This window comes from Ylistrum balloti, unplaced genomic scaffold (genome assembly GCF_031769215.1).
Source record: "Ylistrum balloti isolate Yb309-2 unplaced genomic scaffold, AGI_CSIRO_Ybal_v1 Utg371392, whole genome shotgun sequence".
Classification (NCBI taxonomy): domain Eukaryota; kingdom Metazoa; phylum Mollusca; class Bivalvia; order Pectinida; family Pectinidae; genus Ylistrum; species Ylistrum balloti.
Genome location: NW_026782733.1, coordinates 2071 through 29947, shown reverse-complemented (window position 1 = coordinate 29947; position 27877 = coordinate 2071). Strand labels below are relative to the sequence as shown.

At 36.6% G+C, this 27877-nt stretch overlaps 2 protein-coding genes across 2 annotated transcripts; both read left to right on the top strand.

Moving 5' to 3' along the window:
- Positions 1-170: 170 nt before the first annotated feature.
- Positions 171-11385, top strand: LOC132562313 (interferon-induced protein 44-like). Its single transcript, XM_060227053.1, has 7 exons — positions 171-248; positions 4869-5408; positions 6138-6190; positions 7380-7577; positions 8245-8391; positions 9222-9393; positions 10224-11385. Exons 2-7 carry the CDS (start codon positions 4877-4879, stop codon positions 10532-10534), a joined length of 1413 nt encoding a protein of 470 aa, XP_060083036.1. The 5' UTR covers positions 171-248; positions 4869-4876; the 3' UTR covers positions 10535-11385.
- Positions 11386-16674: 5289 nt separating this feature from the next.
- On the top strand, positions 16675-18714 carry LOC132562309 (cocaine esterase-like). The gene is made up of 2 exons (XM_060227051.1): positions 16675-18221; positions 18540-18714. Exons 1-2 carry the CDS (start codon positions 16675-16677, stop codon positions 18712-18714), a joined length of 1722 nt encoding a protein of 573 aa, XP_060083034.1.
- The last annotated feature ends 9163 nt before the right edge of the window (positions 18715-27877 follow it).

The following is a 27877-nucleotide window of genomic DNA, read 5'->3' as shown; positions in this document are numbered from 1 at the left end:
CGTGACGTAACACAGAAGATCAGTAAAAACAACACAAACATTAGAATAGTTTTAGTCATGATGTTGTAAAAAGGTGGTCGTAAGCAAAAACAACAGGGATAAGGACGATAGTGAAACAAGAAAAAGAACCCCCTTATCGCAAATACTTGAAATTTACTTTCGCTTTCGCTTACATTACACGGAAGACGGAAAGGCAGTGTAGGAAAGACCCATTTGAGGGGACCACAAGCAGAGAAAGCTACACGTCAGTAAGTATGTCTTTATATTGTCTGATATATCATAGAATTTTTACAGTAAAATCGATTCAGAGTATACAAAGCATGATGCATGGTATTAGAGTTACGATACTTGCCGTAAAGGAGAGACGCAGTGCTCGAGTTAAAATTACATCTACATTTGATACTATTGTTAGTTTAACTGGTATATCATAATTTCATTCTGAGATATTAACAGTTTGTGATACGTTTCGGGAGTTTTAACATATTTTAGCCAAAATCTGAGTGATGATTCGCTGTTAAATGATAAAGGGGAAAATAACTCAAGAATTAAGCTTCAGGTGTTTTCGACAATCTAAGTTTTATTTCCCCGGGAGGTATATAAACTTTACCCTACATGTACCTTGACCCTAAATGATACCAGTTTACACATATCATCATTACTGTCGTGCTATCACACAAAGCCTTACAGGTTTATACGAGTTAAATACATGTGCATAAGAATACAATATATACAAACAAAATATTCAGATGTTATATGAGAATTAATTTACATTGTACGAGACGAGAAGAAAAAAGACAGACTGGTGGATAGTTGAGTACACATAAGAGTACAAACGCGTAATAGAAGGGCAATTATCATTAGATTAGTGCTGGCCAGTATCATTTTACAGGAGGTAATTGGCACAAGATGAATGATTATTAAACATCACGCAGTGCAGATAGAGGGGAGTGTAAGTATCATATAAGTGAAGTGAAATTGATATATCAATTTTACATGTACAATACAAAGGTCATTGTTTGTTACATCGTACCGTTCTGTTACACCCGTGGTTTCACTTTCGCTTGTGTTACGCGGAAGCGATGTCTTCAGCGATCCGCCTTTTGTAAGTAAGTTTGTTGAATCGTACATGTAGTTCCCCGCTTTCACTTTTGGCAATAAGATGATTAACGAAAAATCGAAGTAATTTAATTAATCAGCACACAGTGTAGATAGAGGGGAGGTGTAAGTATCATATAAGAGAAGTGAAATTGATATATCAATTTTACATGTACAAAAGTCAATGTTCGTTGTATCGTACCGTTCTGTTAGACCCATGGTTTCACTTTCGCTTGTTTTACGTGGAAGCGACGTTTTCAACGACCCGATTTTTGAAAGTATCGTACCGCTCTGTTAAACCCGTGGTTTCACTTTCGCTTGGTTTACGTGGAAGCGACGTCTTCAGCTACCCAATTTTTGTCAGAAAGTTTAACCCTACTAGAAATATGGGATAGTTCATTCATATGTAAGTCTATCATCAGTCTTATATCAACTGAGATTTTCTATTGTAATCGCCGTGGTCAGCAGTCCGTAAACATTTTTTGTTATCGCTATTTCTTGAGAAATAATGGACAGACCTTTCTCAAATTGCATATGCAGGTTCCCGTTGGTACCTAGTTGTGCCCGTGTGATTTAAGAAAGATCAGAAAAACATGGCCAACATTCGGCTATTTTTATTTTTTTCAATTAAGTTTGTTATCACAATTTCTTAAAAAAAAGTACTGGATAGATATCTCTTAAATTTCACATGTAGGTTTTCATTGGCGTCTAGTTGTGCCCATTTAATTTTATGATTAATAAAAAAAATGGCCGGAAGGTAGCCATCTTGGATTTTGACATAGAAAGTTTGTTTTCGCTATTTCTTGAAGTACTTGATAGATCTTTCTTAAATTTCATATGTAGGTTCCTTTTGATCCCTAGTTGTGCCGGTTTGATTTTGGATCTGATCAGACAGCCATCTTGAATTTTGACTTTGCAAGTTTATTATCGCTATTTCTTGACAACTACTCTATAGATCTTTCTCAAATTTCATATATAGGTTTCTTAAGAAGTACTGAATGGATATCTCAAATTTCATGCGTATGTTGCCATTGGTCTCTCCTTTTACCCATTTGATTTTGGGATTGATCTGAAGAAACAAAATGGCTTCCTGGTGGCCATGTTGGATTTGCATGGTAAAGATTATCATCGCAATTTACTGCAAATTTCAAATGTCATATTAAGGGCAAAAACAGAGAAGAGAAAAGAAGGGAAAATATCGAACTTTCAAAGAGCAGATAAAAATTAAACCATGGAGGGCGCCAAGATCCGTCTGGTTTATATCATACAATAACATTGCATGAAATACATGTGCATTTGTGACTGGTCACAGTGTAATTATTAACATATCTAACGTAAAGATAACGAGAACAGTACAGGTATCGGGGCAGTTAAGGGATGTGTCCTCTTACAACTCTGTTCACAAATAATTTAATGAGACTGACTGGGCTCATATTTTTTTTTATGAAAATGAAAGTAAGAAAACCAGTAAAATACTAATTACACAATTTTAATGAAGACACACATAGAAATAGATACCTTTCATCGGGTCCCACGTATTTGATATGAATCGGGTTTACTTTGTTTTGCAAATATTTGCAAAAATGTCGGCGATTGTGCGCTTCGCAGACAAGTGATGAGTAAACCATCCCCGATTCCTCCATTCGGAAGATTATCTGTTTACTGTAAATTTTGTTTCGGATTTTGAATTTTTCTTCTTTCCGGGAATATCACAGACACTTAATTATATTGCTTGCTATTCTAGCTATTAAACGAAGATTGCTCAATAGACACACAAGTGAATAACACATTCAATACAAATTTATATAAAACAAAGTAGAACCAATTTATAAATCAAACTGAATCTATAACTGTTTTGTCCTTCTAGGACTCGTCAGTGATACTAAGGGCCTAGATTTTAAACCTAAGATGCGACGGGGAAAATTCAAGTTAATCGAAAGAAATGTCAAAATCTACATGGAGGATTCAATAGCCCCCTTAATTCAGTATTCGTATAATTCATATATATTACAATTTAAGAAAAATGACAAGTACATCTGTATATTTTGAACCGTGCCACAATTCTAATGAATTCAAACGTAGCTTGCAGTTTACAGCAAACCTCAAGGACTAAATAGTACACAAGCAGTGTCTGCCATCTGCAATCTCGAAGATTGTAAAAAAAAAGTGAATAGCATATATTGTCTAGAGATTTAGATAAGTTTAAGAAGAACAGAGATAGGCATGATTCATAAAAGTTAACATTAGAGTTAAACAATAAATTAGATTGCATCATACAGTTACTTCGTCCTTCTAGGACTTTTATGTGATGATATGAGCCTGAATTTTAAACCTGGTTTGTGACTGAAGAAAATCCAAAGTGATAGAATGAAAGGTATCACCTTGAATGATCTAGCGTTCAGTATAGCAGTTTTAGAAAGTATTACAAACGGTAAGCGGAAAAACGCCGCCGTATTGCAAACCAAATTATACATGATGCAGACCAAATACGTAAGACTCCTTTTAGACGTGCTCCATCATAAGACCTAGTTTCTTCTGCGTTATCGCCATCCACAATGCAAACAAATATATATACTTAAAGGAAAAGTAAAGTAAAAGCGTGTTTTCCAGATAAGAACTGCGATAATATCAACGAAACCATCATTCATGATAACGACCATTAAGTAAGTATAATGTTTGGCAGTGGCATAAAGATAACGACATATGACCGCAGTCTCATCAATCATGGAACTTGTTTGTTTACAATGAAGGAATCGCCATACATAAATGACATATATTACTATTTATATATATAGGTAAAATTAGTTGTGAATTGACTCGCTTATCACATAGCTCTTATCAATCAATCAATTTTAGGAATTAGCTGTTGAATCTTATTAACCCCTCCCCCCTCCCCATTTATATTTCAAGGGCCTGTCATCATTTGTTCTTTTTTGTCTGAAGGCACTGTATCGCAATTACCTGAAGGTAAATTGTATGGACTTTTGTATGAAAACGACATATAATTTCTGCCAACAAAGTAGCAGTTATATGAAGATTCTAAGGAAACGAAATGTTGTTTGGCTAAATTTGGAAATTTGGATGATTGGTCTACTAACTTAATATAAATAACTGTAGCGGTTATTGAATCTGGGCTGAAACATCGCCTGCGTTATGTTTAATAGAAGGATTTATTTAGAATACGGGGGTGGGGGTGGGGGGAGGGGCTGTAGAGACTGAGAAATGAAATAATGATTTCGCGATTCATGACCGTTCACTTATCCGTTATGGTGTTCCTCCTTGGGACTCATTTATATCCGACGTTTGACCATGTCCCTTGTCGGAATCCCTTATCAGGCCCTATGAGCTTTATTCTGGAGATTAAGTCAGGTAGACCTACCTCCTGTCCTGATTTCTCACACGAAAAATACTCTCCAGAAATGCATAAATTCCCTCGTGACTTTTACGCGCTGTACATATAATTACATGTATAAGGCGATCGAAAAAAAAATATGCAGCACAATCAACACCGAAGCCAACACTGACAGCGTGATAAACTTTAATGGTTCAAATTTTATTGCTGAATACAATTACCGGGTAAGAGGTAACTTCTTTTTGGTACTGGGAACTGACTTATGCCCTATTAATGTACATATTATGTAGGAAGTCTGTTTATGCTTTAAGTATGTTAAGTATTTAAAGAGCGAATATATCTGGGCGTTGACTCTTGGATGCGTTTTATAAACGGTCTTGAAATAGGACAAAGCATAATTACAATATGTTTACGTTTTCAGTCAATACAATGGCAACCGAGCTTACACAAATCCACAAGAATCATCTTTCCAGATGGATTAGCTCATCGAAAAAACACAAGTATACACTACTATACAAGATCAGCCGGGACGGATGTTGTTCAACGACCTTCCATTCTTTCTGTGACAACAAGGGGCCCACTGTCACCATCCTATACAATACCAATAACTCGGTGTATGGGGGATACACCGCTGTCAGTTGGAATTCCAATGGTGCTTATGCCATCGATGCTAAGGCCTTTCTTTTTAGACTTGAATATAATGGATCAAATCAACCCATGAAGTTTCCTATCAAAACGAACGGAACCAACGCGATCTATGGACATGCCTCTTACGGGCCAACATTTGGTGGGCATGACTTACATTCTTTTGCAAATACTGTGAATAAATCAGGAACATATTTTCCTTTAAATGGTAACGTGAACGGATGGGGAGTAACCTACGACTTTCAAGGACAGAACTACAACTCTGTAATGAATGGAAACTTACAGGTACTAGACCTGGAAGTCTACAGTGTAGAAGGTAACATATCTAACGCACACGTGTGATGTGGACAAAGATATCTCAACCCGAGGGGAACATTAAACGAGGGTTTAGATTTGTCTTTTCACATCGCACAGAGGTGGTAAAAGAAGTGACGTTGTTGCAACGAAAATGCATGAAAATACCTCTTCTGATGAGTTGATCTCTCCCTTGCAAAACGTTATTGCATAGTAAAGTTCGTGATAAAATTTAATTCACCCCTTTACAACTATTAACAAATATAGTTTTACGTAAGACTTCTCGAAAAGGAATAACTGATTGACGTAACTGTCAGTCCTACCGTGAAATATTAATTAAAAACGTTCTATTTTACTTAAACGAGTTTTAAGTTTGGAGCCAATATCAATTAGAACGTGAAAAATATACAACCTCACGTTATTTTTGTGCTTAAGAAATATCATTCCATATAGAGTCGCACCATTTGTTAGAATACATATATTGGGTTACCCAGTAATTACTCGTTCTAATTCTTTCATTAATAGAAAAAAGATTGAGTTCATAATTTTTTTTTTAAATTTTGTGACATTGTCTTCCAAAAATACAAAAGAACCTCGTTGCAGATTTAACTATAATAAGTTTACTGGCTTCGGAATAAAATTAGAGCGCCAAATTTCAGTAATGCTTGTAATAATATAACTAGTCAATTAGTTAAATATCGGATTATTGGATTTCTTCTGCCTTCATCTATATAATCTTTAATATTTTTAGAACAGGAATTGCTTCAGAAGCCATGGATTCAAGATGTTGAGTGGAGTAGTAAGGTAAGATACATCTGCTGATATACAAAATCACAGACGGTAAAGTAAATGTCTTTCTCTTTATCTAAAGCCCTTTGTCATACATGTAGTTATAATATTTCCATATAGCAATCTCTTCATACTTTGTTTGTAGTATGTCTTTTGATATTGCTTATTGTTTAATATTGCCACTTGCTAAGATAATGTATCCGACGTTCACATAGAAGTATGCAGTGTTCCAAGGTTATTTTACCATTACGGAACACCTGGTCTGATTCTTCTTTTACTTTTGCAGGCGTCTCTGTGTAAATCTTTTGTTTGTTCGTATTATGTCCTTTGGATTATGATTATGTGGAAATGTTGGTATTTTCTTGTTGCCTGTTGTTTTTTTATTCTGGTGGAAGTTGCAGTGTAGTCATAGAAACGACACACTTGAATTTGCTACTGGTTATGCTAAAGTTCTTTTGACATAACCAACCAGAAAAAAAATATTCCTTAGAAAATGTGTCTTTAGTTAGCCATTTAGAGGTTAGCAGCGATGTCTATGAAATTTTAACAGATGCGTCTGTCATTTTGATTTTCCAATCATCCCATTTTAATCAACTGATGAGTCCTTGACACTGACGATTTCATTGAAAATTTGCAGAAAGATTCCAAGGTAAAACAAACTTGTAAACAATATGGTCTCACTTCACAGGATGAGCGGGCCAGAATTATGAGCCAAAATGTTGCAATTTCGAAAATCATCTTTTCATTACCAAAGTATGGTGGAATCTAAAATTTAAAATGTCATGACATAGAGGCTGACATTTCTCCCTCGGATGGAAGTAAAGTTTACTGTAGTTGTTATAGGAAAATTATATTTTTCAGTGTAATTTCTTCTCTGCGGCCATAACATGTGATGGCAGTTATGCAGTTTTTACATTTGCATTGCATTGTACAATATAGTTCAAGTTATCTAACTTTGTGAACAACATTTTTTCTATGACATGATATAAGGCCAACAACAGCATTGCAATCCGGGTGATAGTTAAGGCTCTTTGGCCTCTTGTTCATCGTGCTGCTCACTCGCATGTCAGTTGCACACTTCTGACATATTACACAGAAACAAGGAATCAGAAATTATGGAAACAGAAACGGATTCATTGACAATATGATAAACAAATGATACTAGAGAAATAAAAAGGGCCTCAGATAGTTACATTACTTTCAGCTTGAGGAAGACATCAAAGACAAAGTGGCCATGTATAAACCGTTACCTGGACTGGATCTCAAGCAGGTTAGGATATTGTTGGTCGGTCAAGTCGGGGCTGGAAAGTCAAGCTACTTCAATACCATCAACTCTATATTCCGTGGACATATAAGTGGCCAGGCCAACGCTGGAAGTGCGGAACACAGTCTAACTACAACTGTGAGTAGATATACATTAACTACAAAATACCAAACTAAAAATATGCATTGCTATCTTTAGAATAGGATAGTATGTCATCGATTAGGACTAAGTTATCGAATCAACATCAATATTTGGTGGGATGTCAAAATTGTTCAATCATTCAATTCGTTTTATTGACGACTGTGCAGCAGAGTAAGAGATAGTGATCAAATAATTAATGCAACAGTACAGTGACGTGTTCAAGTAGTATTTTTAATATGTTTGTGATATATGCAACCAGTTGTCTGTTACATAACAGTATGTTGAACATTTTCCTGTCCTATAGGAAGTAGTAAATACGAAAAACAAAACCATCAACGTCAAATTGTGAGAACTCTGATTGCTTATTTCAAACAGATATTGGCGTTAGCATTCTTGTTTTCTATTTTCTTTCATGGTTTGTATTATTTTTGTGTATGTAATAATAGAAAGAAAGGGAAAGAAAACAAATAGACTAATTGTTCAGGTAAACTTATTCAGATGAAGATATTTGCTAGCTTATTTGGATATATGTTATCAAAAAAGTGAAAGTTGTTGCGATTCCATTTCCGATTTGTTGAATCTATTTCAAAATATGAAATCAATGAGATATTGGTTGCTATGTTTTTTTCATTATTTTATATATATTTTTATGTATTTTATTTAGTACCGGGTGTATCAAGTCAGGGACGGTTACGCTGGTAAACCTCTCAACTTCCGGTTATGTGACACGCGTGGTCTTGAAGAGGATCAAGGTCTTGACGACCATGAAGTTGGCTACCTACTCGACGGTCATGTACCAGACAGGTACAAAGTGAGTGTAAATGTATAAATTTATTTCCTTAGACAATCTTACATGGATCTTTTCCATATGCACTGCATTGACGGGCAAACAAATGCAGTTTATGAAAAATGTTTAAAACATATACATACGAGAGTTTATTGAAGCTGTTAGCCTTATATTTAAGGGTTTGGCTTTTGGCGGACATAATCCCTTTGGGTATCTATAAACTTTTGCTAGCGATGTTTAAGGGGCTCAATGTCACTTTTAACTTAAAGAAGTCCTTTTCTTGACCGTTCAAGAAGTGATCGTGGATGTGACTTCATATTTGAGATACACTGCATATAAAAGTTGTTCACTCTTGTTTATATGAAGCTGCCAAATAATTAGCCCAGCCATCGCGGTATATTTTCTTAAAAACATTAAGAAAAACTCTTCAAACAATGCTGCATTTTCCGCTAACCACGTAGACAGCAAGCAGTGTGACATTGTTTAATGGATATTTTGCTAGCTTTTTGCGTTTGATACATTCACTTTTGTAGAATGTTTAATATAACAGGTCCTGTATGCTACGTTTATTTTGGGGCTGCGGCACCTCCCCGTCTTGATGTTGACTTTTATTTCGATCACTTTTGATTTTCCTCAGGCTTGAAGCCCTCGGCACCGCTGACGAGTCCTAGAAGGACGAAACAGCTCTATGATGTATTTTAATTAATTCTTTAGAGCTTCTGTACCTAACTCTAAATTAATGAAATGTGTTCACCTTACTGTGATTTGCCGTTTACGTTGTTTGTTACTAAATACTCCGATATCAGATTCTACTGTATGTATATCAACTTATGTATATTGTATATTATTGCCAGTTCAACCCTGCCGTTCCACTGACACCTGACACCATAGGCTTTGTGAAGAATCCTAAGTTAGCAGATAGAATCCACTGTGTGGTATTCGTCCTAGATGGTAGCACTGTTGATGTTACTCCTGATAAAGTTATGGAACGCATCAAATCAATGCAGATGCGCATGAACCAAAGAGGTACAGTTCAGTTTTTGCACTCTTATTCTTTCACAAGGTTTGTTCTCCGACGAATGACCTTGACACATATTTCAAAATAAGAACGAGATGTATTGTACTATTATTATTTCTGAATACCAGGGAAATATTTGGTATGTAGCATGCTGAGACATAAAGTATGCTTGATCGCTCCTATAAAAAAATTGGTCCTTACACAATATTCAAATTATCTACAACATTAATATAACGTGCTGTTCCAATAATCTGTTGTTTATGATAATATGAGATGTTTTTACATCAAACAATTGACGACATACAAAAGCTGTTTTGTATAGTTTATTCAAACATTAATTCATGCTTACAAATTATAGTTGAAACATATATCCGAGGTCAACACTTTATTAAATGTCATATTGAGAAATTATTAATTTTTTTTTTTTTGAATTAAGACAATTTTCAAAGCAGTTTAGTTTTCCTTCATACTAAAGCATGGAAATACGTGAATAACAATTTTGACTCCTCCAAACTACCCCTTTTGTTCGAAAAAAATGTGAATTGAAACAGAAAATATTCTACGCCATATCAAGTCTATCTACACAAAAGCAGGGTAGTTGATCCCCGTTGCGCAAAATTTATACCACAGCCAGTCAGCATACGACACCGGACAATTTATAGCTGGTATTGTGGTATTGCCTTGACCTACATCATTAACAAGTGTCAGCTGGAATTATTCATCCACTTATTTTGCTGCTTTAAAAAGCTTATACCTTAACAGCATGATGGCATTTAAATGAATTTTAAAACATTATGAGCATCAATTGTCAAAATCATCTGGTATTTGTTCATCACAGGGATACCCCAGGTTGTATTGCTGACAAAAATCGACAGAATCTGTGCGGAGGTCTCAGACGACATCAGAAGGGTGTTCTTCAGTCCAGCGATGAAGGAGTGTGTTGACAGGGTTGCCACAGTGATGGGTTTACCTAGATCACACATACTTCCTGTCAAGAACTACGAAAGTGAGGTGGAACTTGATCAGAATACCAACATCTTATCACTACTCAGCCTCAGACGAATGCTACACTTTGTTGATGACTTCCTGTACAACAAACTGGATGAAATGGAGGATGCCAAAGCACAACAAAATGTAATCAAGGAATAAGACATCAGATAACAAAGAACATTAATCTTTATCGTGAGAAGAAAATCAGAAGTTAGAAATTCAAAATTCTTTCTTATATCTATGTTAATTTCACACTTCGAGTGAATACTTTTATATGTAAGCAAATGTCGGAAAGAAGTGTGTTAGATACGAATAATCGCTTTATGGATTTTCAGGTACGAGTACCGCCTATTTTCAAAAAACGTTTTGTATGATAAAAACCAGAAACAGACGTCAAGTTTCTCAAACATATTGTATCCAAAACTTGTGTGGAGAGATATTTTATTGGGTTCTCTGCATCCATCTGCGTATGTACAGGGACCAGAGCTTTGAAACCGTTCAAAATACATGTAACTACTCGCAACTTTGTACAACTATCAGGCTAATTCTCTAGTACTGACTTTTGCTTTGGAGATGTTCTACAATAACATTTTTCTGTATCCATGGAAACAGATTTCATTTATATGGAACATAACTTTATAACTGTTCTTGAGAACCACAGACTTTATACTACTATGGGGCAACTAACATTCTTGTAGTGATTTTTGCTCTTTCGTTATTTTTGAAAGCTTTTTTGTTAATGTGGAAACGCAAAACTACAAGTGCTTCGTGTACATTTTGTGCAAGTTAGCACTGACTTGGTGCCTTTAGCTATTGGAGAGGTTTGATTTTTTTGCTGCCATTGTAAGAGACAAAATACATTTGTTTTTATATATCTAGAGGATAAAGATATCAAAAATAATAAAATTTTAATGAATTTGCATTTGGATTATGATTATGTTGAAATGATGGTGTATCTTTTTTTGTTGTAGTTTTGTTTTTTGTTTTTTGTTTGTTTTTTTCTATATCTATGTGGAGTTTACAAAAACTGAAAACATTTGAACTTTTGGTCATTAATAATCTACAATATATCAACCATCACGTACGTGTATAAATACGCCATAATACCATTAGCATTGTCTTAAAGTTATATTCATTATAATTAATTAATAAACATACATCTAAATGACTTAAAATCAATGCGACATATTCGAAGGTTACATATATGATAAAACTGCAATATTAAGTTCCACTATTGCACTGTAATCATATGGCATCGGATTAAATTACCTTTACATTACAATGTTCTTGTTAGACTTTCAGGTCACATAAGGCCGCCAAGTCTCAAGTGGCCTATTGTTATCGCCTTTTTTTATTTTTTTATTTTTTTTTATTTTTTTTTTATACATTTTATTGACTAAGACGAGACATAGATAAGATTACAAATGTGTCCTCACACAGGAGGGCTCTCATACTTTCACACATCATTCAGACTTCTCATATTCCAGACTATGAAATACATGTACACACACCTACACACATACTTTTAGTCCTAAATGTTCATACTAACATTCCTTACATTCAACATTACGACTGCTAACAATAAGCTAAATCTAAACATAACTGTACACCTCTCACCATTCTCACTGTTACCACATGTACACAATTCACATTTACAGGATTCCCCCCACCCCTCCCCCAAGAAAAAAGAGTGACATTGTGTGCAAAAGGGTACCCCGGGGCATTGTCAGAGGGCCTTACCCAACTGAAACATCACTCTTGATATGTGTTTTGTTACTAATGATCTTACAATATAGAAAGGGGAATATATATTAGCAACGTTAAGTATTTTTATATGTCCAACGCATTTTCAAAACATCCCCATTTTTGTTGAAATTCCGCTAATCCATTATTCTTTATACTAACCCACTTTTCAGTTTTCATTGTCTTTTTGAATAAAATTTTACAAATTTCAAAGTTAGGTATGCACTCTTTAACTCGACAAGAGTAAATGTGCTGTTTTAACAATAGTATTAAATGATTCAAACAGAGTCCGAATTCAGGTTTTCCAAACAAAATATCTACTTCTCTAAACGATGTATATATATGTAGATTATTGTACTGTACATACCGGGGCAGTAAATTCCTCAATTAATCGGATGGTGAAATAACACTGGGTGAAGATGTGTTCCAATGTTTCTGGTTCTCTTTCACAGAAAGTACAAAGTTCATTGGATGCTATTTTCATTTTGAATAAGATATAGTTTGTAGGAAGTTTTCTTTGACAAATTTTATATTGAAATGCTTGAAGTTTGGTCTCTTTTGTACATTTAAAACAACTAGTGTATACATCACCTCAACTAATATTTTCGTTAAAATTAATTTTTGTTGCCCATTTTACTTGACATCTTAATGGCTTAATAACTATCTTTTCAATGAACATTTTATACACACACTTTAAATTCTTTTCAATCATAATTGAAGAAATGATGTCCTTTCCTTTAATAGGAATTTGCATTTGGATTATGATTATGTTGAAATGATGGTGTATCTTTTTTGTTGTAGTTTTGTTTTTTTGTTTTTTGTTTGTTTTTTTCTATATCTGTGTGGAGTTTACAAAACTGAAAACATTTGAACTTTTGGTCATTAATAATCTGCAATATATCAACCATCACGTACGTGTATAAATACGCCATAATACCATTAGCATTGTCTTAAAGTTATATTCATTATAATTAATTAATAAACATACATCTAAATGACTTAAAATCAATGCGACATATTCGAAGGTTACATAAATGATAAAAGTCATGAAAAGTAAGATAATAAATTTGTACTGCAATATTAAGTTCCACTATTGCACTGTAATCATATGGCATCGGATTAAATTACCTTTACATTACAATGTTCTTGTTAGACTTTCAGGTCACATAAGGCCGCCAAGTCTCAAGTGACCTATTGTTATCGCCTTTTGTCTGTCGTCGTGTGTTTTCCATCGTGTTCAAGTGAATGACCTTGACCCACTTTGAAGGTCACAGGGGTCAAACGTTCGAATATTTTTATTTCTTTTCCGTTGGAATTACAAAATAGGATGCAATTTCATTGTCAAGTAGGTTCAGTGTTTTGTAAACTTTACCGCAGGATCTTAAGAGTTGAATTTGGTCACATTTCTGCAATATCCTTTGAATCAACACTTACTACAAGCAATACTCTGCAGGCTTTAATCTGTATGCTAGATATTGGATAAGGCTATTTTTGTAAGTTTTTGCTTGGCATTTGTTAAAGACAAAAATTTAACAAAGGTGACTCAGGCATTTTTATCACAAACAATTGTAAAGAGATTCAGGACACCTTTTGTGTTTTCAGAGAAACAGTGGAGATACAAATGGTTTACAGCAAATTAACTTTCCTTTTGGGATCAACAGGATTTTTTGCACCTGGCAACTAGATTTAATTTTGAAACACTTTTTGAAAAAGATATTAGCTAATTTACTTAATTTAAGTCCCGAAAACAACTGATTGGTATCATACTTGTATAAACGGGTAAGCTGATAATTACAGTAATGAATTACTTGCTAAATCTGACTTCATTTTGTAGATCGGGGATGAAATATTCTACCTTTGCCTACTTGCTTGTCTACTATTTACCATGGTCATCATTTTCATCTTAGAATGGACATCTACATAAAGAATGCATACTTATAATGAACATGCTATGTTAATTATCACTCCATGTAACTGTTTTAGAATGGTTAATCAATATTAAAATAAACTTGACAATAATTAGATCGTGTCGTCTCTTTTATTTCTCTGCACTACGTATATGCACTGTACTAATTCTGAAAAACAACACATAATATTTGCTTAAAACCGATATAATGACAAAGGAAATGAATGTTTAATTGAATAAATGATACTTTTATTTGTAAGTATTCTACGAAACAGGATTACATAAAGCTACAATATATAGAAACATATTGTGCTTAACATCAGCAAAACATCAAACAAAACAAGAAATCTGATTTCCCCAGCAGAGGATTTTCAAAGAATTTGAAATTTTCGCTTTTATCTAAATACCTGAACTGAACAGTTACGGAGTCGTACTCATGGGCAATGTGACAAATGTCACATATAATTCGCTAAACAGCAACAGGGCTGTTATCACGGAGATTATTTATGAAGTAGTGACACTAAACAGAGACCGTGGTTGTGTTATGGTAACGACTTAATGCTCTACAGACCGGTTCATTTCTTTACCCTGTTGAACACAAACCACCACAGGTAGAGCGAGTAGAACTAAACAAAACTTCAGGGATATTCCACATACTGACCAACTAGTTCTATATTTAGATTTTTATTTGAGAGTCTTTGTGTTTATATTCCTCAGTAAATTTATAGCTGTCAGTTTGGTCGACAGTGCATTGTTGCTACAGTACAGTGTGGAGTCGTGCTGGACCTATGTCACGTAAGTAAAATGTCACCATAACCTAAAACATGCATGTGTAGCGTCATTCCTCTCATACTAAATATACATGTAGGTGTATTTCAAACCGGGTACGTCACATCTTCGCTGCTGCACATGTACGCGTGTGTGCTGCTAATATACAAATGTACATGTGGCTCCGTTGAAAATATTAGGCGACGGGGTCAATAACGTTGGATATTTAGATTTTTTCACGGGGAACAATCAGTAACACCGAAATTTGGCGCTTTCCATTTTTAGGTACACGTAAATGTACATTGATAGAGTGTCAATTCGCTCTGTAATACACGTTCTATATCAAATATTACTCCCATTATCTAAACTCGCTTAAATACTGTATAACCTTTCATGTAAGATCACACAAAAATGGATTTTGAGAACTTGTATATTTAGAATGACGGCTAAGTATACACATGTTGTCGGACCGAACGGTGGCCGAACGAGGCCGGACCACAGGGATTAAGCACGAATTCTCGACCCATGGTCCAAATATAGCTCGAACGAACGAACGAACGACCGGAAAGGTCATTGTTAAACGTTTTTCCCTGGATGTTCATTCAATCTTACCTTGCACCAGACAGCTAATGAGATAAAATCCCGATATAAAAACGTCATGAGTACGAGTACAGCGCGTGACCACCCGGTGTTACAGCTCAAGGCTACCTGTAGTGTTACCTGTGCAGCTGTAGATATGCAGCTCTACCTATATTTTATCATTCATTTAACTGAATAAAAGTTATTTTGAAAACAAGGGGAACGTATAGCTGAGAGTTCACCTTTTTATACCCTTTCTTTCTAGTTGAATGAATACGTTATCTTCGAATATAATTAGACTTGAGTGTACAATCTATACATGTTTGTCAGTGTCTTTCATATTCTAGTTGTATTTACAGTTATCATTTCTTTACAAATGTATTTTTATGTAAACTTTATGTAATACATATTTTTGGTTATTAAACTGAACTAAAATACTTTTTAATACATTCATCCATATTTCTCGCACACTCTCCTCTCCTTATTCTTACTTATTAGTTGACACATTTTAGTTTTTCACCTATAGTATGTACGTATATCACATATTTTGAATTAATAAATTAATTAAAATAATTAAAAGAAATGTTAGAATTCTTATACAAGACATTTTCTACAAAATACAGCAATAAGTATTGCAATGTGAACGTGATTCGTGATACAACTGCAATCAGCATCCCCACCATAAGAGATGGGCGTGGTGTGTGAGGATTTTCATCAATATATTGAATATTTACAGCGGGTAAAGATCTTCGAAGTTATATATTCAGGTATGACGGGAATAATCTACACAAATATATAAAGAGTATGGTTGTTCACTGGGTGTGTTTCTCACTGAACAGCCCATGTCACATTGAGGCGGGATCTCTATGTAGAAGCCTTTGACTATCTCGCTGAACACCATGTCCTGCCACGTATGATATTAAGAGTTATTGTAAAGAGCCGTGCAAAGCTATTTAGCCACGATAGTACTGCGGGCTGAAGGCGGGCGGGAGGGGGGGGAGGGGGAAGGGAAGACGGGATGATAATTTAGCTTCAACTCGGGTAGGATCACACCACCAACCTCTTATCTGTGCCCAAGGTCCGAAGTTTACCGACTTGTAATCTGCTTAAACTCAAAAATTATTTAAACGACGACAATCTTCCGTATGAACAAAAGAAAAATCAACATGGAGACATTAAAAAAGTACAATGAAGAAAAGTGGCCTGGGAGTACGAACATCTTGAAAGGATGTCTTAACAAGCTTAGGTATTATTTCAATCGTACTCTAACCTCACCTATGTTCTTACAGAGTTGCTCGTCAAGATGGCCGGATTCCTGGCTTTATATGTGGTATCGCTGATAGTCGCACCTGTTGCAAGCCAGTTTGCACCTATTGTTGTCACTCCGTCCGGACCAATCAAAGGCGTAATCGTCCCAGCACTTGGACAAAATGTTTTGCAGTTTCGAAACATACCATATGCAAAACCTCCGATAGGTGAGCTGAGGTTTAGAATACCGGTGCCAATCGAACCGTGGACAGAGCCATTGGACGGTACAGCATTCGGACCGTCTTGTATACAGTATAAAGAGCTACTTGCCGGCGTGTGGGAAGGACTCGAGAATCAAGAGCTGTCTGAAGACTGTCTGCAACTTAATGTGTTTGTTCCACGCGCCATAACTACATCTGAGAAAAAGGCTGTGATGGTTATGATCCACGGTGGGTCGTTTTTGATAGGACAGGCCGCTGCTGATGACCCTTCCTACCTGGCACTAAAGGATGTCATTGTCGTCAGCATCAACTATCGTCTGGGCATATTTGGTTTCCTTAGTACTGGAGATAATGTGATTCCGGGCAACTTTGCAATCTGGGATATGATAGAATCCCTCAGGTGGATTAACCGGAATATTGCGTCTTTCGGTGGAGATCCGGACAAAGTGACCATATTTGGTGAGTCTGCTGGAGGTTTTGCGGTATCGACACTAGCAGTCATTCCTAGCATAAAAGGTCTCTTTCATCGGATCATTGCACAGAGTGGCGCCGTGACCAGCTTGATGGCTTTTTCCAGAGATCCATTAAGAGTAACGAAAGCGATGGCTCAACAACTGAAATGTATTCCAGACACTGATGCTGCAATAGACAACACTGTGCTAACGGAATGCTTCCAAAAGAAGACCGCAGACGAATTATTAGAGGCCCAGATGGACCCTACTCTGAACGTCGAATACTTTGGATACTTTTCGTTACGGTCAGTACTCTGGCCGGTTGTCGATGGTGAATTGTTTTTTGAGGAGCCGACTGAAAGCCTTAGGAATCTCAACTCAGACGTGTCTGTTTTCTATAGGTCCTTGGATGTGATAGCGGGAACTACAAGCAACGAAGGGTCGCTCACTATGTACATGTTCAATGACCATCAGAAATCCCTACAGTTTGATATAGAACAAGGATTGCCGACCCGTGTACTTTGCGAGGTCCTAGGACCAGCCGTAGCCAGGGATATGTATGGAGATGAGTTACTCTCTGATGCCATTTGCAAGGAGTACAGTTCAGACGACCCACTGCAACAAAGTAAAAATATCAACTATTTGTACGAGGATTCGTGTTTTGTAGCACCAACGTTACAACTTGTTGAATTCCATGCTCAGGACAGGACATCTTCAAATACATATCATTACGTGTACAGTCAGCCACTGAATTTTACTTACTTATTCCCACTACCAGCCTGGATGGACGGGATGGGTGCTGGACATGCAATGGAACTTCCTTATCTGTTTGGTCCAGCTAGTCAACAAGATGAGTCGCTAACTACGGAGGAAGGGAGAGCCTTTACGGATGTTTTAGTGTCATACTGGACAAACTTTGCAAAAACGGGGTAAGCACATCCATTTATTACAAAAATCGTGCTAAAAAAGTCTTACTTTTCCCTAATCACTCTTTCTGAAATAATTTCTTTAAAAATATTAGATAACCCACGAGAATGAAAGCAAACCCTCCCCCACCCCCCAAAAAAACCCTCTTTTCCGTTTGCATACAATTGTAGGTCATTAAAGACATGTTCATCGTTATAGTGTTTAGAATCCCTTTACACTCAGGTGTGATACCTGGATTTAATTATACGTTCTAGACTTCATCTGTTGTGTGTGTGTTTATATTTATCATACTGATGCTCAATTTTTATTTTCGTATTTAGCAATCCGAACGGCGTTGGTCTGGTGCCGTGGGAGAAATTCAGCATTAAGACTAGGGACTATCTGGAACTCAAATTCAAGCCCGTGCAAGGACAGAACCTTTATGAAAGAAGGATGAACTTCTTGTTACACGATCTTCCTAACATGGTTCAAAACAAAGCCAAAACAGAGCTGTGATCCTTCTTTCACACATGATCTCAACCAAGAATATCTCAATAAGTAACTGCAATATTTTGTAATAAAAAAATTGCCAATTTGTTGTCTTTTCCGGAAATAAGTCACAAATATGCATTTGTGCAAAATTCTAATTTTACTTTCACACAATACAACTGTCACAGTATTGTAATCTTATTTTCTAATCATGTATCGGTACCTGTAAAATGTATATAAATAGATATGATGCTTCAAGTTTTAATAAATGATTTGGTTTGAACTAGGTCATTAATTACCAATGATTATTATTTATCACATAATCTGTGTGTCATCCAGTGAATTTGCCCATGAACTTCTGTGCTTTTGTCACTAATGTAATTTAACCTGGAGCGTTTGTCATTGACTGTACCACTCCGAAATCGATTATCATGTCCTTCGTGTAATATGGACCATGGCGTTACGTCACTGAAAAACAAAAATGACAAAAATTGCTGCCATCATTTGATTTTGTCTTTCACATTTTTTTCCTTTCGTTTTTTTTTTTTTTTTTTTTACTTAAAATCTTTCTTGAATATGTGATAAAACGTGTCCTCAATCTGTTTCCATCTCATTTAAGATTTTATGATTTTGCTCGTCAATGCTCAAAAAATAAGTCTAAAGATCCCTTATATTACACTATACCAGGTAACGCAGGCACCAATGAGAGACAGAGAATGATACACAGTGCTATGTGAGATAGTTTATAAAAAACGGTACCAATGTGAGAAAGTATATGATGTACGTTAGCAATTTGATGAAGCAGATTGTGAGATAGCGTGTAATACACGGTATTATTTTGAGATAGCGTGTAATACACGGTATTATTTTGAGATAGTGTTTGATGCACGATGCCATTGTGAGATAGTGTTTGATGCACGATATCATTGTGAGATAGTGTTTAATGCACGATTTCATTGCAAGATAGTGTTTGATGCACGATATCATTGCGAGATAGTGTTTGATGCACGATATCATTGTGAGATAGTGTTTGATGCACGATATTATTGTGATATAGTGTTTGATGCACGATATCATTGTGAGATAGTGTTTGATGCACGATATCATTGTGAGATAGTGCATGATGCACGACAGACAAAAGTGGCCCGAAGGTGGCTCGCCACTTTTGTCTCTATATATGTGCATCGTATTGATCAAATTGCACATGCTTTTGGGCAGTGCCGATATACTAGTCTTCTCTGTTAAAGAGTAGTCTGAGTGTTTTAATATATTTCGGTATGAAATACGTCCGAATTCTTAAAAGCGATTAGGAATATATAAATTTCATTTCGTTATATTTTAAACATGGCGTGGGGCTATAAGCGCGGTTAGGTTTACGCGCGTGCTCACGTGCTGGGCGAGTTTAGTGTGGTCACACCTGTAGGATTTTTACCTGTTCTGATCATCGACGAGACTGTTACACAACATTACGGACGTATTTTGCAAAATGAGCGAGGAACGGACAGAACATTTCAATTCTGGGAATGGTTCTGAACATTCTAGCAATAATTTGTCCACGTAGGACGCTCTCTCCTTGTTTTCCTCCCGTTTGCACACAGCTCTGTGTATGCACAGAAGGCAAATTCTTGAGGAGTTTGATAAGAAACTTCGTGTACACGAGCCGAGTGCCCAAGGTGATGTTCAAGTTTTCATCGAATGAAAAGCAGTTTACTTTCAATTCGGCCCGTGTTTCTGAAGTGAAGCGTTCTATTTCATTGGTCAAACAGGGTAACTGTGTTCAAGCTGTTGAATTACTAGAAAAGTGTATTAACTCTATTTCTGAACGTAATAAGTTGGTGAGAATTGCGGACAAACATGGGTGGGACACAGTGGACGAATATATGGATGACCCTATCGCTGATGGGCCTGATGACTCCCTTCGTCTCAGGCAAAGATAGACCAACTCCAATGTTTCAGCCACTCAGTCTAAACCCTATTCAAAAGGAGGTTCGCATCAACGTGGGGGCTATGGAGGCGGTCCTTTCCAGGACCCCCAGCAATCTTTTCGAGGCCATCAACAATTCCCTGGTTTCATGGGAGAATTCCCTTCGTATGGACCAACATCTTTCCCCGGCAACGGTTCCCAGCAGATTTATGGAGTCGGGACTTACCCGGGGGACGGCCCCACCCTCGTCTACTCTCAGACATTTGGACAAGGCCAGTCTGCAAGAGGCGGGACAGGTATGGGTTCAATCTGTTTCTACTGCAACGGTCCAGGACACTGGGCTAACAACTGTCCCAGAAAGATCAGAGCATTGACATCCGGTAATCAGACAGCCCCAGGACCCAAAAACTGAATTCTCATCAAAGTTATCGGTAAGATCGGTTGTAAATTTTAGTAAGAATGATGACATTTTCAATAGAGGTGAAGTGAAAAATATTGAAGACATTAGAGTTACATCTGTCAAGGGCAGGTTAAGAAGTTGTTAAGATTTTTGGAGATATACGTTAAAGGCTTCCGATAACATTTGTAATGTTATTGAATTTGGTTACTTGATGCCATTCAGTAATGAGCCCCCTTGTTCTTTTTCTACTAACAACAATTCAGCTTTAACACATGGAGAGTTTGTTACGTCAGCTATAGCAGATTTAGTGAAATCTGGAGTTGTTACGGAATGCGATGCCGTGCCTTATGTTGTGAATCCTTTGTCCGTTTCGGTAAACGCGAAGGGAAAAGAAAGGCTAATTTTAGATCTCAGATATGTGAATTCTTATGTCGATAACAAAGAGTTTAAAATGGAAGACGTGAAAGAAGCCTTGAACTATGTATCTACTGCTGGTTTCATGTTTAAGTTTGATCTCAATTCCGGTTTCCATCACGTAGATATACACCCAGATCATTTTAAGTTTTTAGGATTTTCATGGAATGACGTTGATGTAAAATTTAATGTCTTTAGATGCTTACCTTTTGGTCTATCCTCTGCGCCGCACATCTTCACAAAGCTTTTTAGACCGTTAATACGAAGGCGGGGATCTAAAGGATTTAGAATGATGGTGTATCTAGATGATGGCTTTGGTACAAATGATTGTTTTCAGTCTACTTTAAAGATGTCAGAATCCGTGCTAGCAGATTTAAAGGGAGCAGGGTTTGTACCTAATGATCAGAAAAGTGTTTAGATTCCTGTGCAGTGTCTAGAGTGGCTAGGTTTTACCTGGAATCTTAAACACGGAACATTGGATATCAACGTAGGTAAAAGACAAGACATTCTGGATGTAGCAACCGACGTCATAAACAGGTCGAACGCGATTTTTGCCAGAGACGTAGCAAAACCTACAGGAAAGATCATCTCAGTTTGGGGAAGTCTTGGTAATGTGTGTAGGTTTAAAACTAGATCGTTACATAGTAATATCTGTCAAAGGAAAACCTGGGATACTCTGGGACTCTTTAGTACATAGTATGTGGTCCTCGGATGAGGTTCGTAGGAACTCTACTTGGCGTTGACTCAAGGCTATGGTGATTACCTTAAACAGTTTTTGTCAGAAGTTGTATGGTAAAAGTGTGTTGGTTCGTACAAATAAACAGGGTGTCTCACGCCTCCTAGAAGTAGGAAGTATGCGTACAGACTTACAACAGTTGGTTTCAGAAGTGTTCAAGCTAGCTGAACAGTATAGGTTTTCTTTGTGTATTCAGTGGATACCTAGAGAAAACAATACGTTGGCGGATCAGTTTAGCAGGATAAAAGACTTTGACGACTGGTCTGTGCATGATAGTGTTTTCAAGCTCTTCGATAGTAAATTGGGTCCTCACAACTGTGATCTGTTTGCAAACAACAACTATAGCAAGGTCACACCACAGTCTTTTCTAAGTACGCATGTCCAGGGTCAGCTGGGATTAACGCCTTCGCTTTCGATTGGTCCAAATTCACGTGTTGGGCGGTTCCACCTGTGTGTTTGATAGCGAGGGCTATCAACCACTTTCGCACGTGCAGAGCTAGGGGTACTCTGGTTGTATCACGCTGGCAGTCAGCTTCTTTCTGGCCTTTATTAGTTTCAAACGATAAAGAGTTTGTGGTTGACGTGCTTGAGTATGTGAAGCCCGCCTGCTTCTTTAAAGGCGGCTCTCAGGCTAACAGTGTTTTTGCGTTAACTCCGTTTCATACTAACGTTTTGGTTTTGAAAGTGGACTGTACTTAAAATGTACTTTTTTTTTGTTATTCCCATGTTGATATTGGGATCAGGGGTGATGGTTTTTCTATTTCGTGTTTTTGTAACGAAACTTTTGATTAACATGTTACGCTCATTAGTATTTACATGTGTGTTATTTTTTTTTCTAACAGTTTCCAGGGTTCTGGATTCAAATTAGGATCCGTATGGGACGACATCAGGCATATGGAACAGAACCCTTCTCTCACACAGGCCACTGTTAATACAGAGCTTTTAGTAAGGGCCAGTCGCGCCGATAACACTATTAAAAAAATACGACTCTTATTTTTTTAAGTTTAAAGATTGGTGTGATACGGTACGTTTAGATTTTTTACCAGCTAAAGCTAGTACTGTAGCAGTTTATCTTTCGTTATTGGTACAAAAATCTGTATCGGTTTCGGTTTTGAATTCTCATTTTTATAGCATTAAGTGGCAACATGATTTTTCAGCGGTAGATAATCCATGTAATGACAAGTTTGTATTAACCGCCTTGGAAGGAGCAAAAAGGCTGGTGTCAAAACCAGTCTGTAAGAAGGTACCGTTGTCGACTAAGCATCTACTGAATATAGTGGAGAATTATAGTGATATCAATAGTTTGGTAGATCAAAGGATTTGTACAATATGCCTGCTTGGATTTGCAGGAGTTTTTAGATTTAGCGAACTTGCGCAAATGAAAGTGTCGGATTTAGTGTTTTTTAATTCGCATGTCGAAATTAACGTTACTAGCAGTAAGACTGATGTTTACAGAGAAGGTAACAATGTGTTTATTGTCCGAACAGGAAGTTCTACATGTCCTGTGTTACATCTTGAAAGACATCTAGTTTTGGCTAAACTTGAAAAACAATTCAGAACAATTTGTATTTAGAGCGCTAAAATTTTCTAAAAGTAACGGTAGATAATAAGCCTTTGTCTTATACAAGGATGAGAGAAATCTTCTTAGATGCTATTTCTAAGATAGGTCTAATAATTTATGGCCTTACAAGGAACAAAGGAGGGCATAAATATATGCTAATGACTACACTCACGTGGACGAAATCCAGAAACCAATATGAGAAATACACCTACAGAAGGACGGTTGGAGTGTGTTTTTTTCAAAAAGGGACATTGTTAAATCACTATGTCCAAAATTGTCAACATATCGAAATGAGTTATTTAGACATGCAAATTACATTTAACCTGATTTTTTTTGTTTTGTTTTTTGTTTTTATTTTTTTTTTTTGTCTACGCTTGATCAGAAACGGCCCATTATAAAAACAAATTAACAAGGAATAGAAAAGTTAATTTGTAAGTTGCGAGTGATTGGAACATAAAGAACTGTAGAATTACTAGTTGCCTCTTCATTTTCGATTCGACTTTTTTTATCATTATTGAAACGCAGTAAAATGATGAATTGAACTTAAATAGTTCACCTGAATATAGATGTGGTAACCCATGTGAAGACCTTTATGACAAACTTTGATTCTGTACCTTTATACACTTGAAAAAAAAAAGATAATATCTTAAATGCAAAATGAAGTGATACACATTGACGAGTTGTGAGTTTAGACATGTGGACAGTGTATCACCTGTTTCGATTGCACGGAGCAGATGCATTATCTACATATATACAAAGTATCAAGCTCGTGAAATACCGCCTCCTCCCCCAATCCCACCTACCCCAATTTGTCCAATTATTTAATAAATGTTGATTTACAATGACATATGTTTAAATCAAGCGAATGTTTGTTCCAGACTGGATCTGTACTGGTTTTCTTCCACCGTTTGAGAAATCTACGTTGTTAGCTGAAAACAGATACTGTCATGATCATCGATTTCAAGGGGACATTGTTTTATTTGTTATTGCAAAAAAACAAAACAAAAAAAAATCAGGTTAAATGTAATTTGCATGTCTAAATAACTCATTTCGATATGTTGACAATTTTGGACATAGTGATTTAACAATGTCCCTTTTTGAAAAAAACACACTCCAACCGTCCTTCTGTAGGTGTATTTCTCATATTGGTTTCTGGATTTCGTCCACGTGAGTGTAGTCATTAGCATATATTTATGCCCTCCTTTGTTCCTTGTAAGGCCATAAATTATTAGACCTATCTTAGAAATAGCATCTAAGAAGATTTCTCTCATCCTTGTATAAGACAAAGGCTTATTATCTACCGTTACTTTTAGAAAATTTTAGCGCTCTAAATACAAATTGTTCTGAATTTTTTTTCAAGTTTAGCCAAAACTAGATGTCTTTCAAGATGTAACACAGGACATGTAGAACTTCCTGTTCGGACAATAAACACATTGTTACCTTCTCTGTAAACATCAGTCTTACTGCTAGTAACGTTAATTTCGACATGCGAATTAAAAAACACTAAATCCGACACTTTCATTCGCGCAAGTTCGCTAAATCTAAAAACTCCTGCAAATCCAAGCAGGCATATTGTACAAATCCTTTGATCTACCAAACTATTGATATCACTATAATTCTCCACTATATTCAGTAGATGCTTAGTCGACAACGGTACCTTCTTACAGACTGGTTTTGACACCAGCCTTTTTGCTCCTTCCAAGGCGGTTAATACAAACTTGTCATTACATGGATTATCTACCGCTGAAAAATCATGTTGCCACTTAATGCTATAAAAATGAGAATTCAAAACCGAAACCGATACAGATTTTTGTACCAATAACGAAAGATAAACTGCTACAGTACTAGCTTTAGCTGGTAAAAAATCTAAACGTACCGTATCACACCAATCTTTAAACTTAAAAAAATAAGAGTCGTATTTTTTTAATAGTGTTATCGGCGCGACTGGCCCTTACTAAAAGCTCTGTATTAACAGTGGCCTGTGTGAGAGAAGGGTTCTGTTCCATATGCCTGATGTCGTCCCATACGGATCCTAATTTGAATCCAGAACCCTGGAAACTGTTAGAAAAAAAAATAACACACATGTAAATACTAATGAGCGTAACATGTTAATCAAAAGTTTCGTTACAAAAACACGAAATAGAAAAACCATCACCCCTGATCCCAATATCAACATGGGAATAACAAAAAAAGTACATTTTAAGTACAGTCCACTTTCAAAACCAAAACGTTAGTATGAAACGGAGTTAACGCAAAAACACTGTTAGCCTGAGAGCCGCCTTTAAAGAAGCAAGCGGGCTTCACATACTCAAGCACGTCAACTACAAACTCTTTATCGTTTGAAACTAATACAGGCCAGAAAGAAGCTGACTGCCAGCGTGATACAACCAGAGTACCCCTAGCTCTGCACGTGCGAAAGTGGTTGATAGCCCTCGCTATCAAACACACAGGTGGAACCGCCCAACACGTGAATTTGGACCAATCGAAAGCGAAGGCGTTAATCCCAGCTGACCCTGGACATGCGTACTTAGAAAAGACTGTGGTGACCTTGCTATAGTTGTTGTTTGCAAACAGATCACAGTTGTGAGGACCCAATTTACTATCGAAGAGCTTGAAAACACTATCATGCACAGACCAGTCGTCAAAGTCTTTTATCCTGCTAAACTGATCCGCCAACGTATTGTTTCCTCTAGGTATCCACTGAATACACAAAGAAAACCTATACTGTTCAGCTAGCTTGAACACTTCTGAAACCAACTGTTGTAAGTCTGTACGCATACTTCCTACTTCTAGGAGGCGTGAGACACCCTGTTTATTTGTACGAACCAACACACTTTTACCATACAACTTCTGACAAAAACTGTTTAAGGTAATCACCATAGCCTTGAGTCAACGCCAAGTAGAGTTCCTACGAACCTCATCCGAGGACCACATACTATGTACTAAAGAGTCCCAGAGTATCCCAGGTTTTCCTTTGACAGATATTACTATGTAACGATCTAGTTTTAAACCTACACACATTACCAAGACTTCCCCAAACTGAGATGATCTTTCCTGTAAGTTTTGCTACGTCTCTGGCAAAAATCGCGTTCGACCTGTTTATGACGTCGGTTGCTACTCCAGAATGTCTTGTCTTTTACCTACGTTGATATCCAATGTTCCGTGTTTAAGATTCCAGGTAAAACCTAGCCACTCTAGACACTGCACAGGAATCTAAACACTTTTCTGATCATTAGGTACAAACCCTGCTCCCTTTAAATCTGCTAACACGGATTCTGACATCTTTAAAGTAGACTGAAAACAATCATTTGTACCAAAGCCATCATCTAGATAGACCACCATTCTAAATTCTTTAGATCCCCACCTTCGTATTAATGGTCTAAAAAGCTTTGTGAAGATGTGGGCGCAGAGGATAGACCAAAAGGTAAGCATCTAAAGACATTAAATTTTACATCAACGTCATTCCATGAAAATCCTAAAAACTTAAAATGATCTGGGTGTATATCTACGTGATGGAAACCGGAATTGAGATCAAACTTAAACATGAAACCAGCAGTAGATACATAGTTCAAGGCTTCTTTCACGTCTTCCATTTTAAACTCTTTGTTAACGACATAAGAATTCACATATCTGAGATCTAAAATTAGCCTTTCTTTTCCCTTCGCGTTTACCGAAACGGACAAAGGATTCACAACATAAGGCACGGCATCGCATTCCGTAACAACTCCAGATTTCACTAAATCTGCTATAGCTGACGTAACAAACTCTCCATGTGTTAAAGCTGAATTGTTGTTAGTAGAAAAAGAACAAGGGGGCTCATTACTGAATGGCATCAAGTAACCAAATTCAATAACATTACAAATGTTATCGGAAGCCTTTAACGTATATCTCCAAAAATCTTAACAACTTCTTAACCTGCCCTTGACAGATGTAACTCTAATGTCTTCAATATTTTTCACTTCACCTCTATTGAAAATGTCATCATTCTTACTAAAATTTACAACCGATCTTACCGATAACTTTGATGAGAATTCAGTTTTTGGGTCCTGGGGCTGTCTGATTACCGGATGTCAATGCTCTGATCTTTCTGGGACAGTTGTTAGCCCAGTGTCCTGGACCGTTGCAGTAGAAACAGATTGAACTCATACCTGTCCC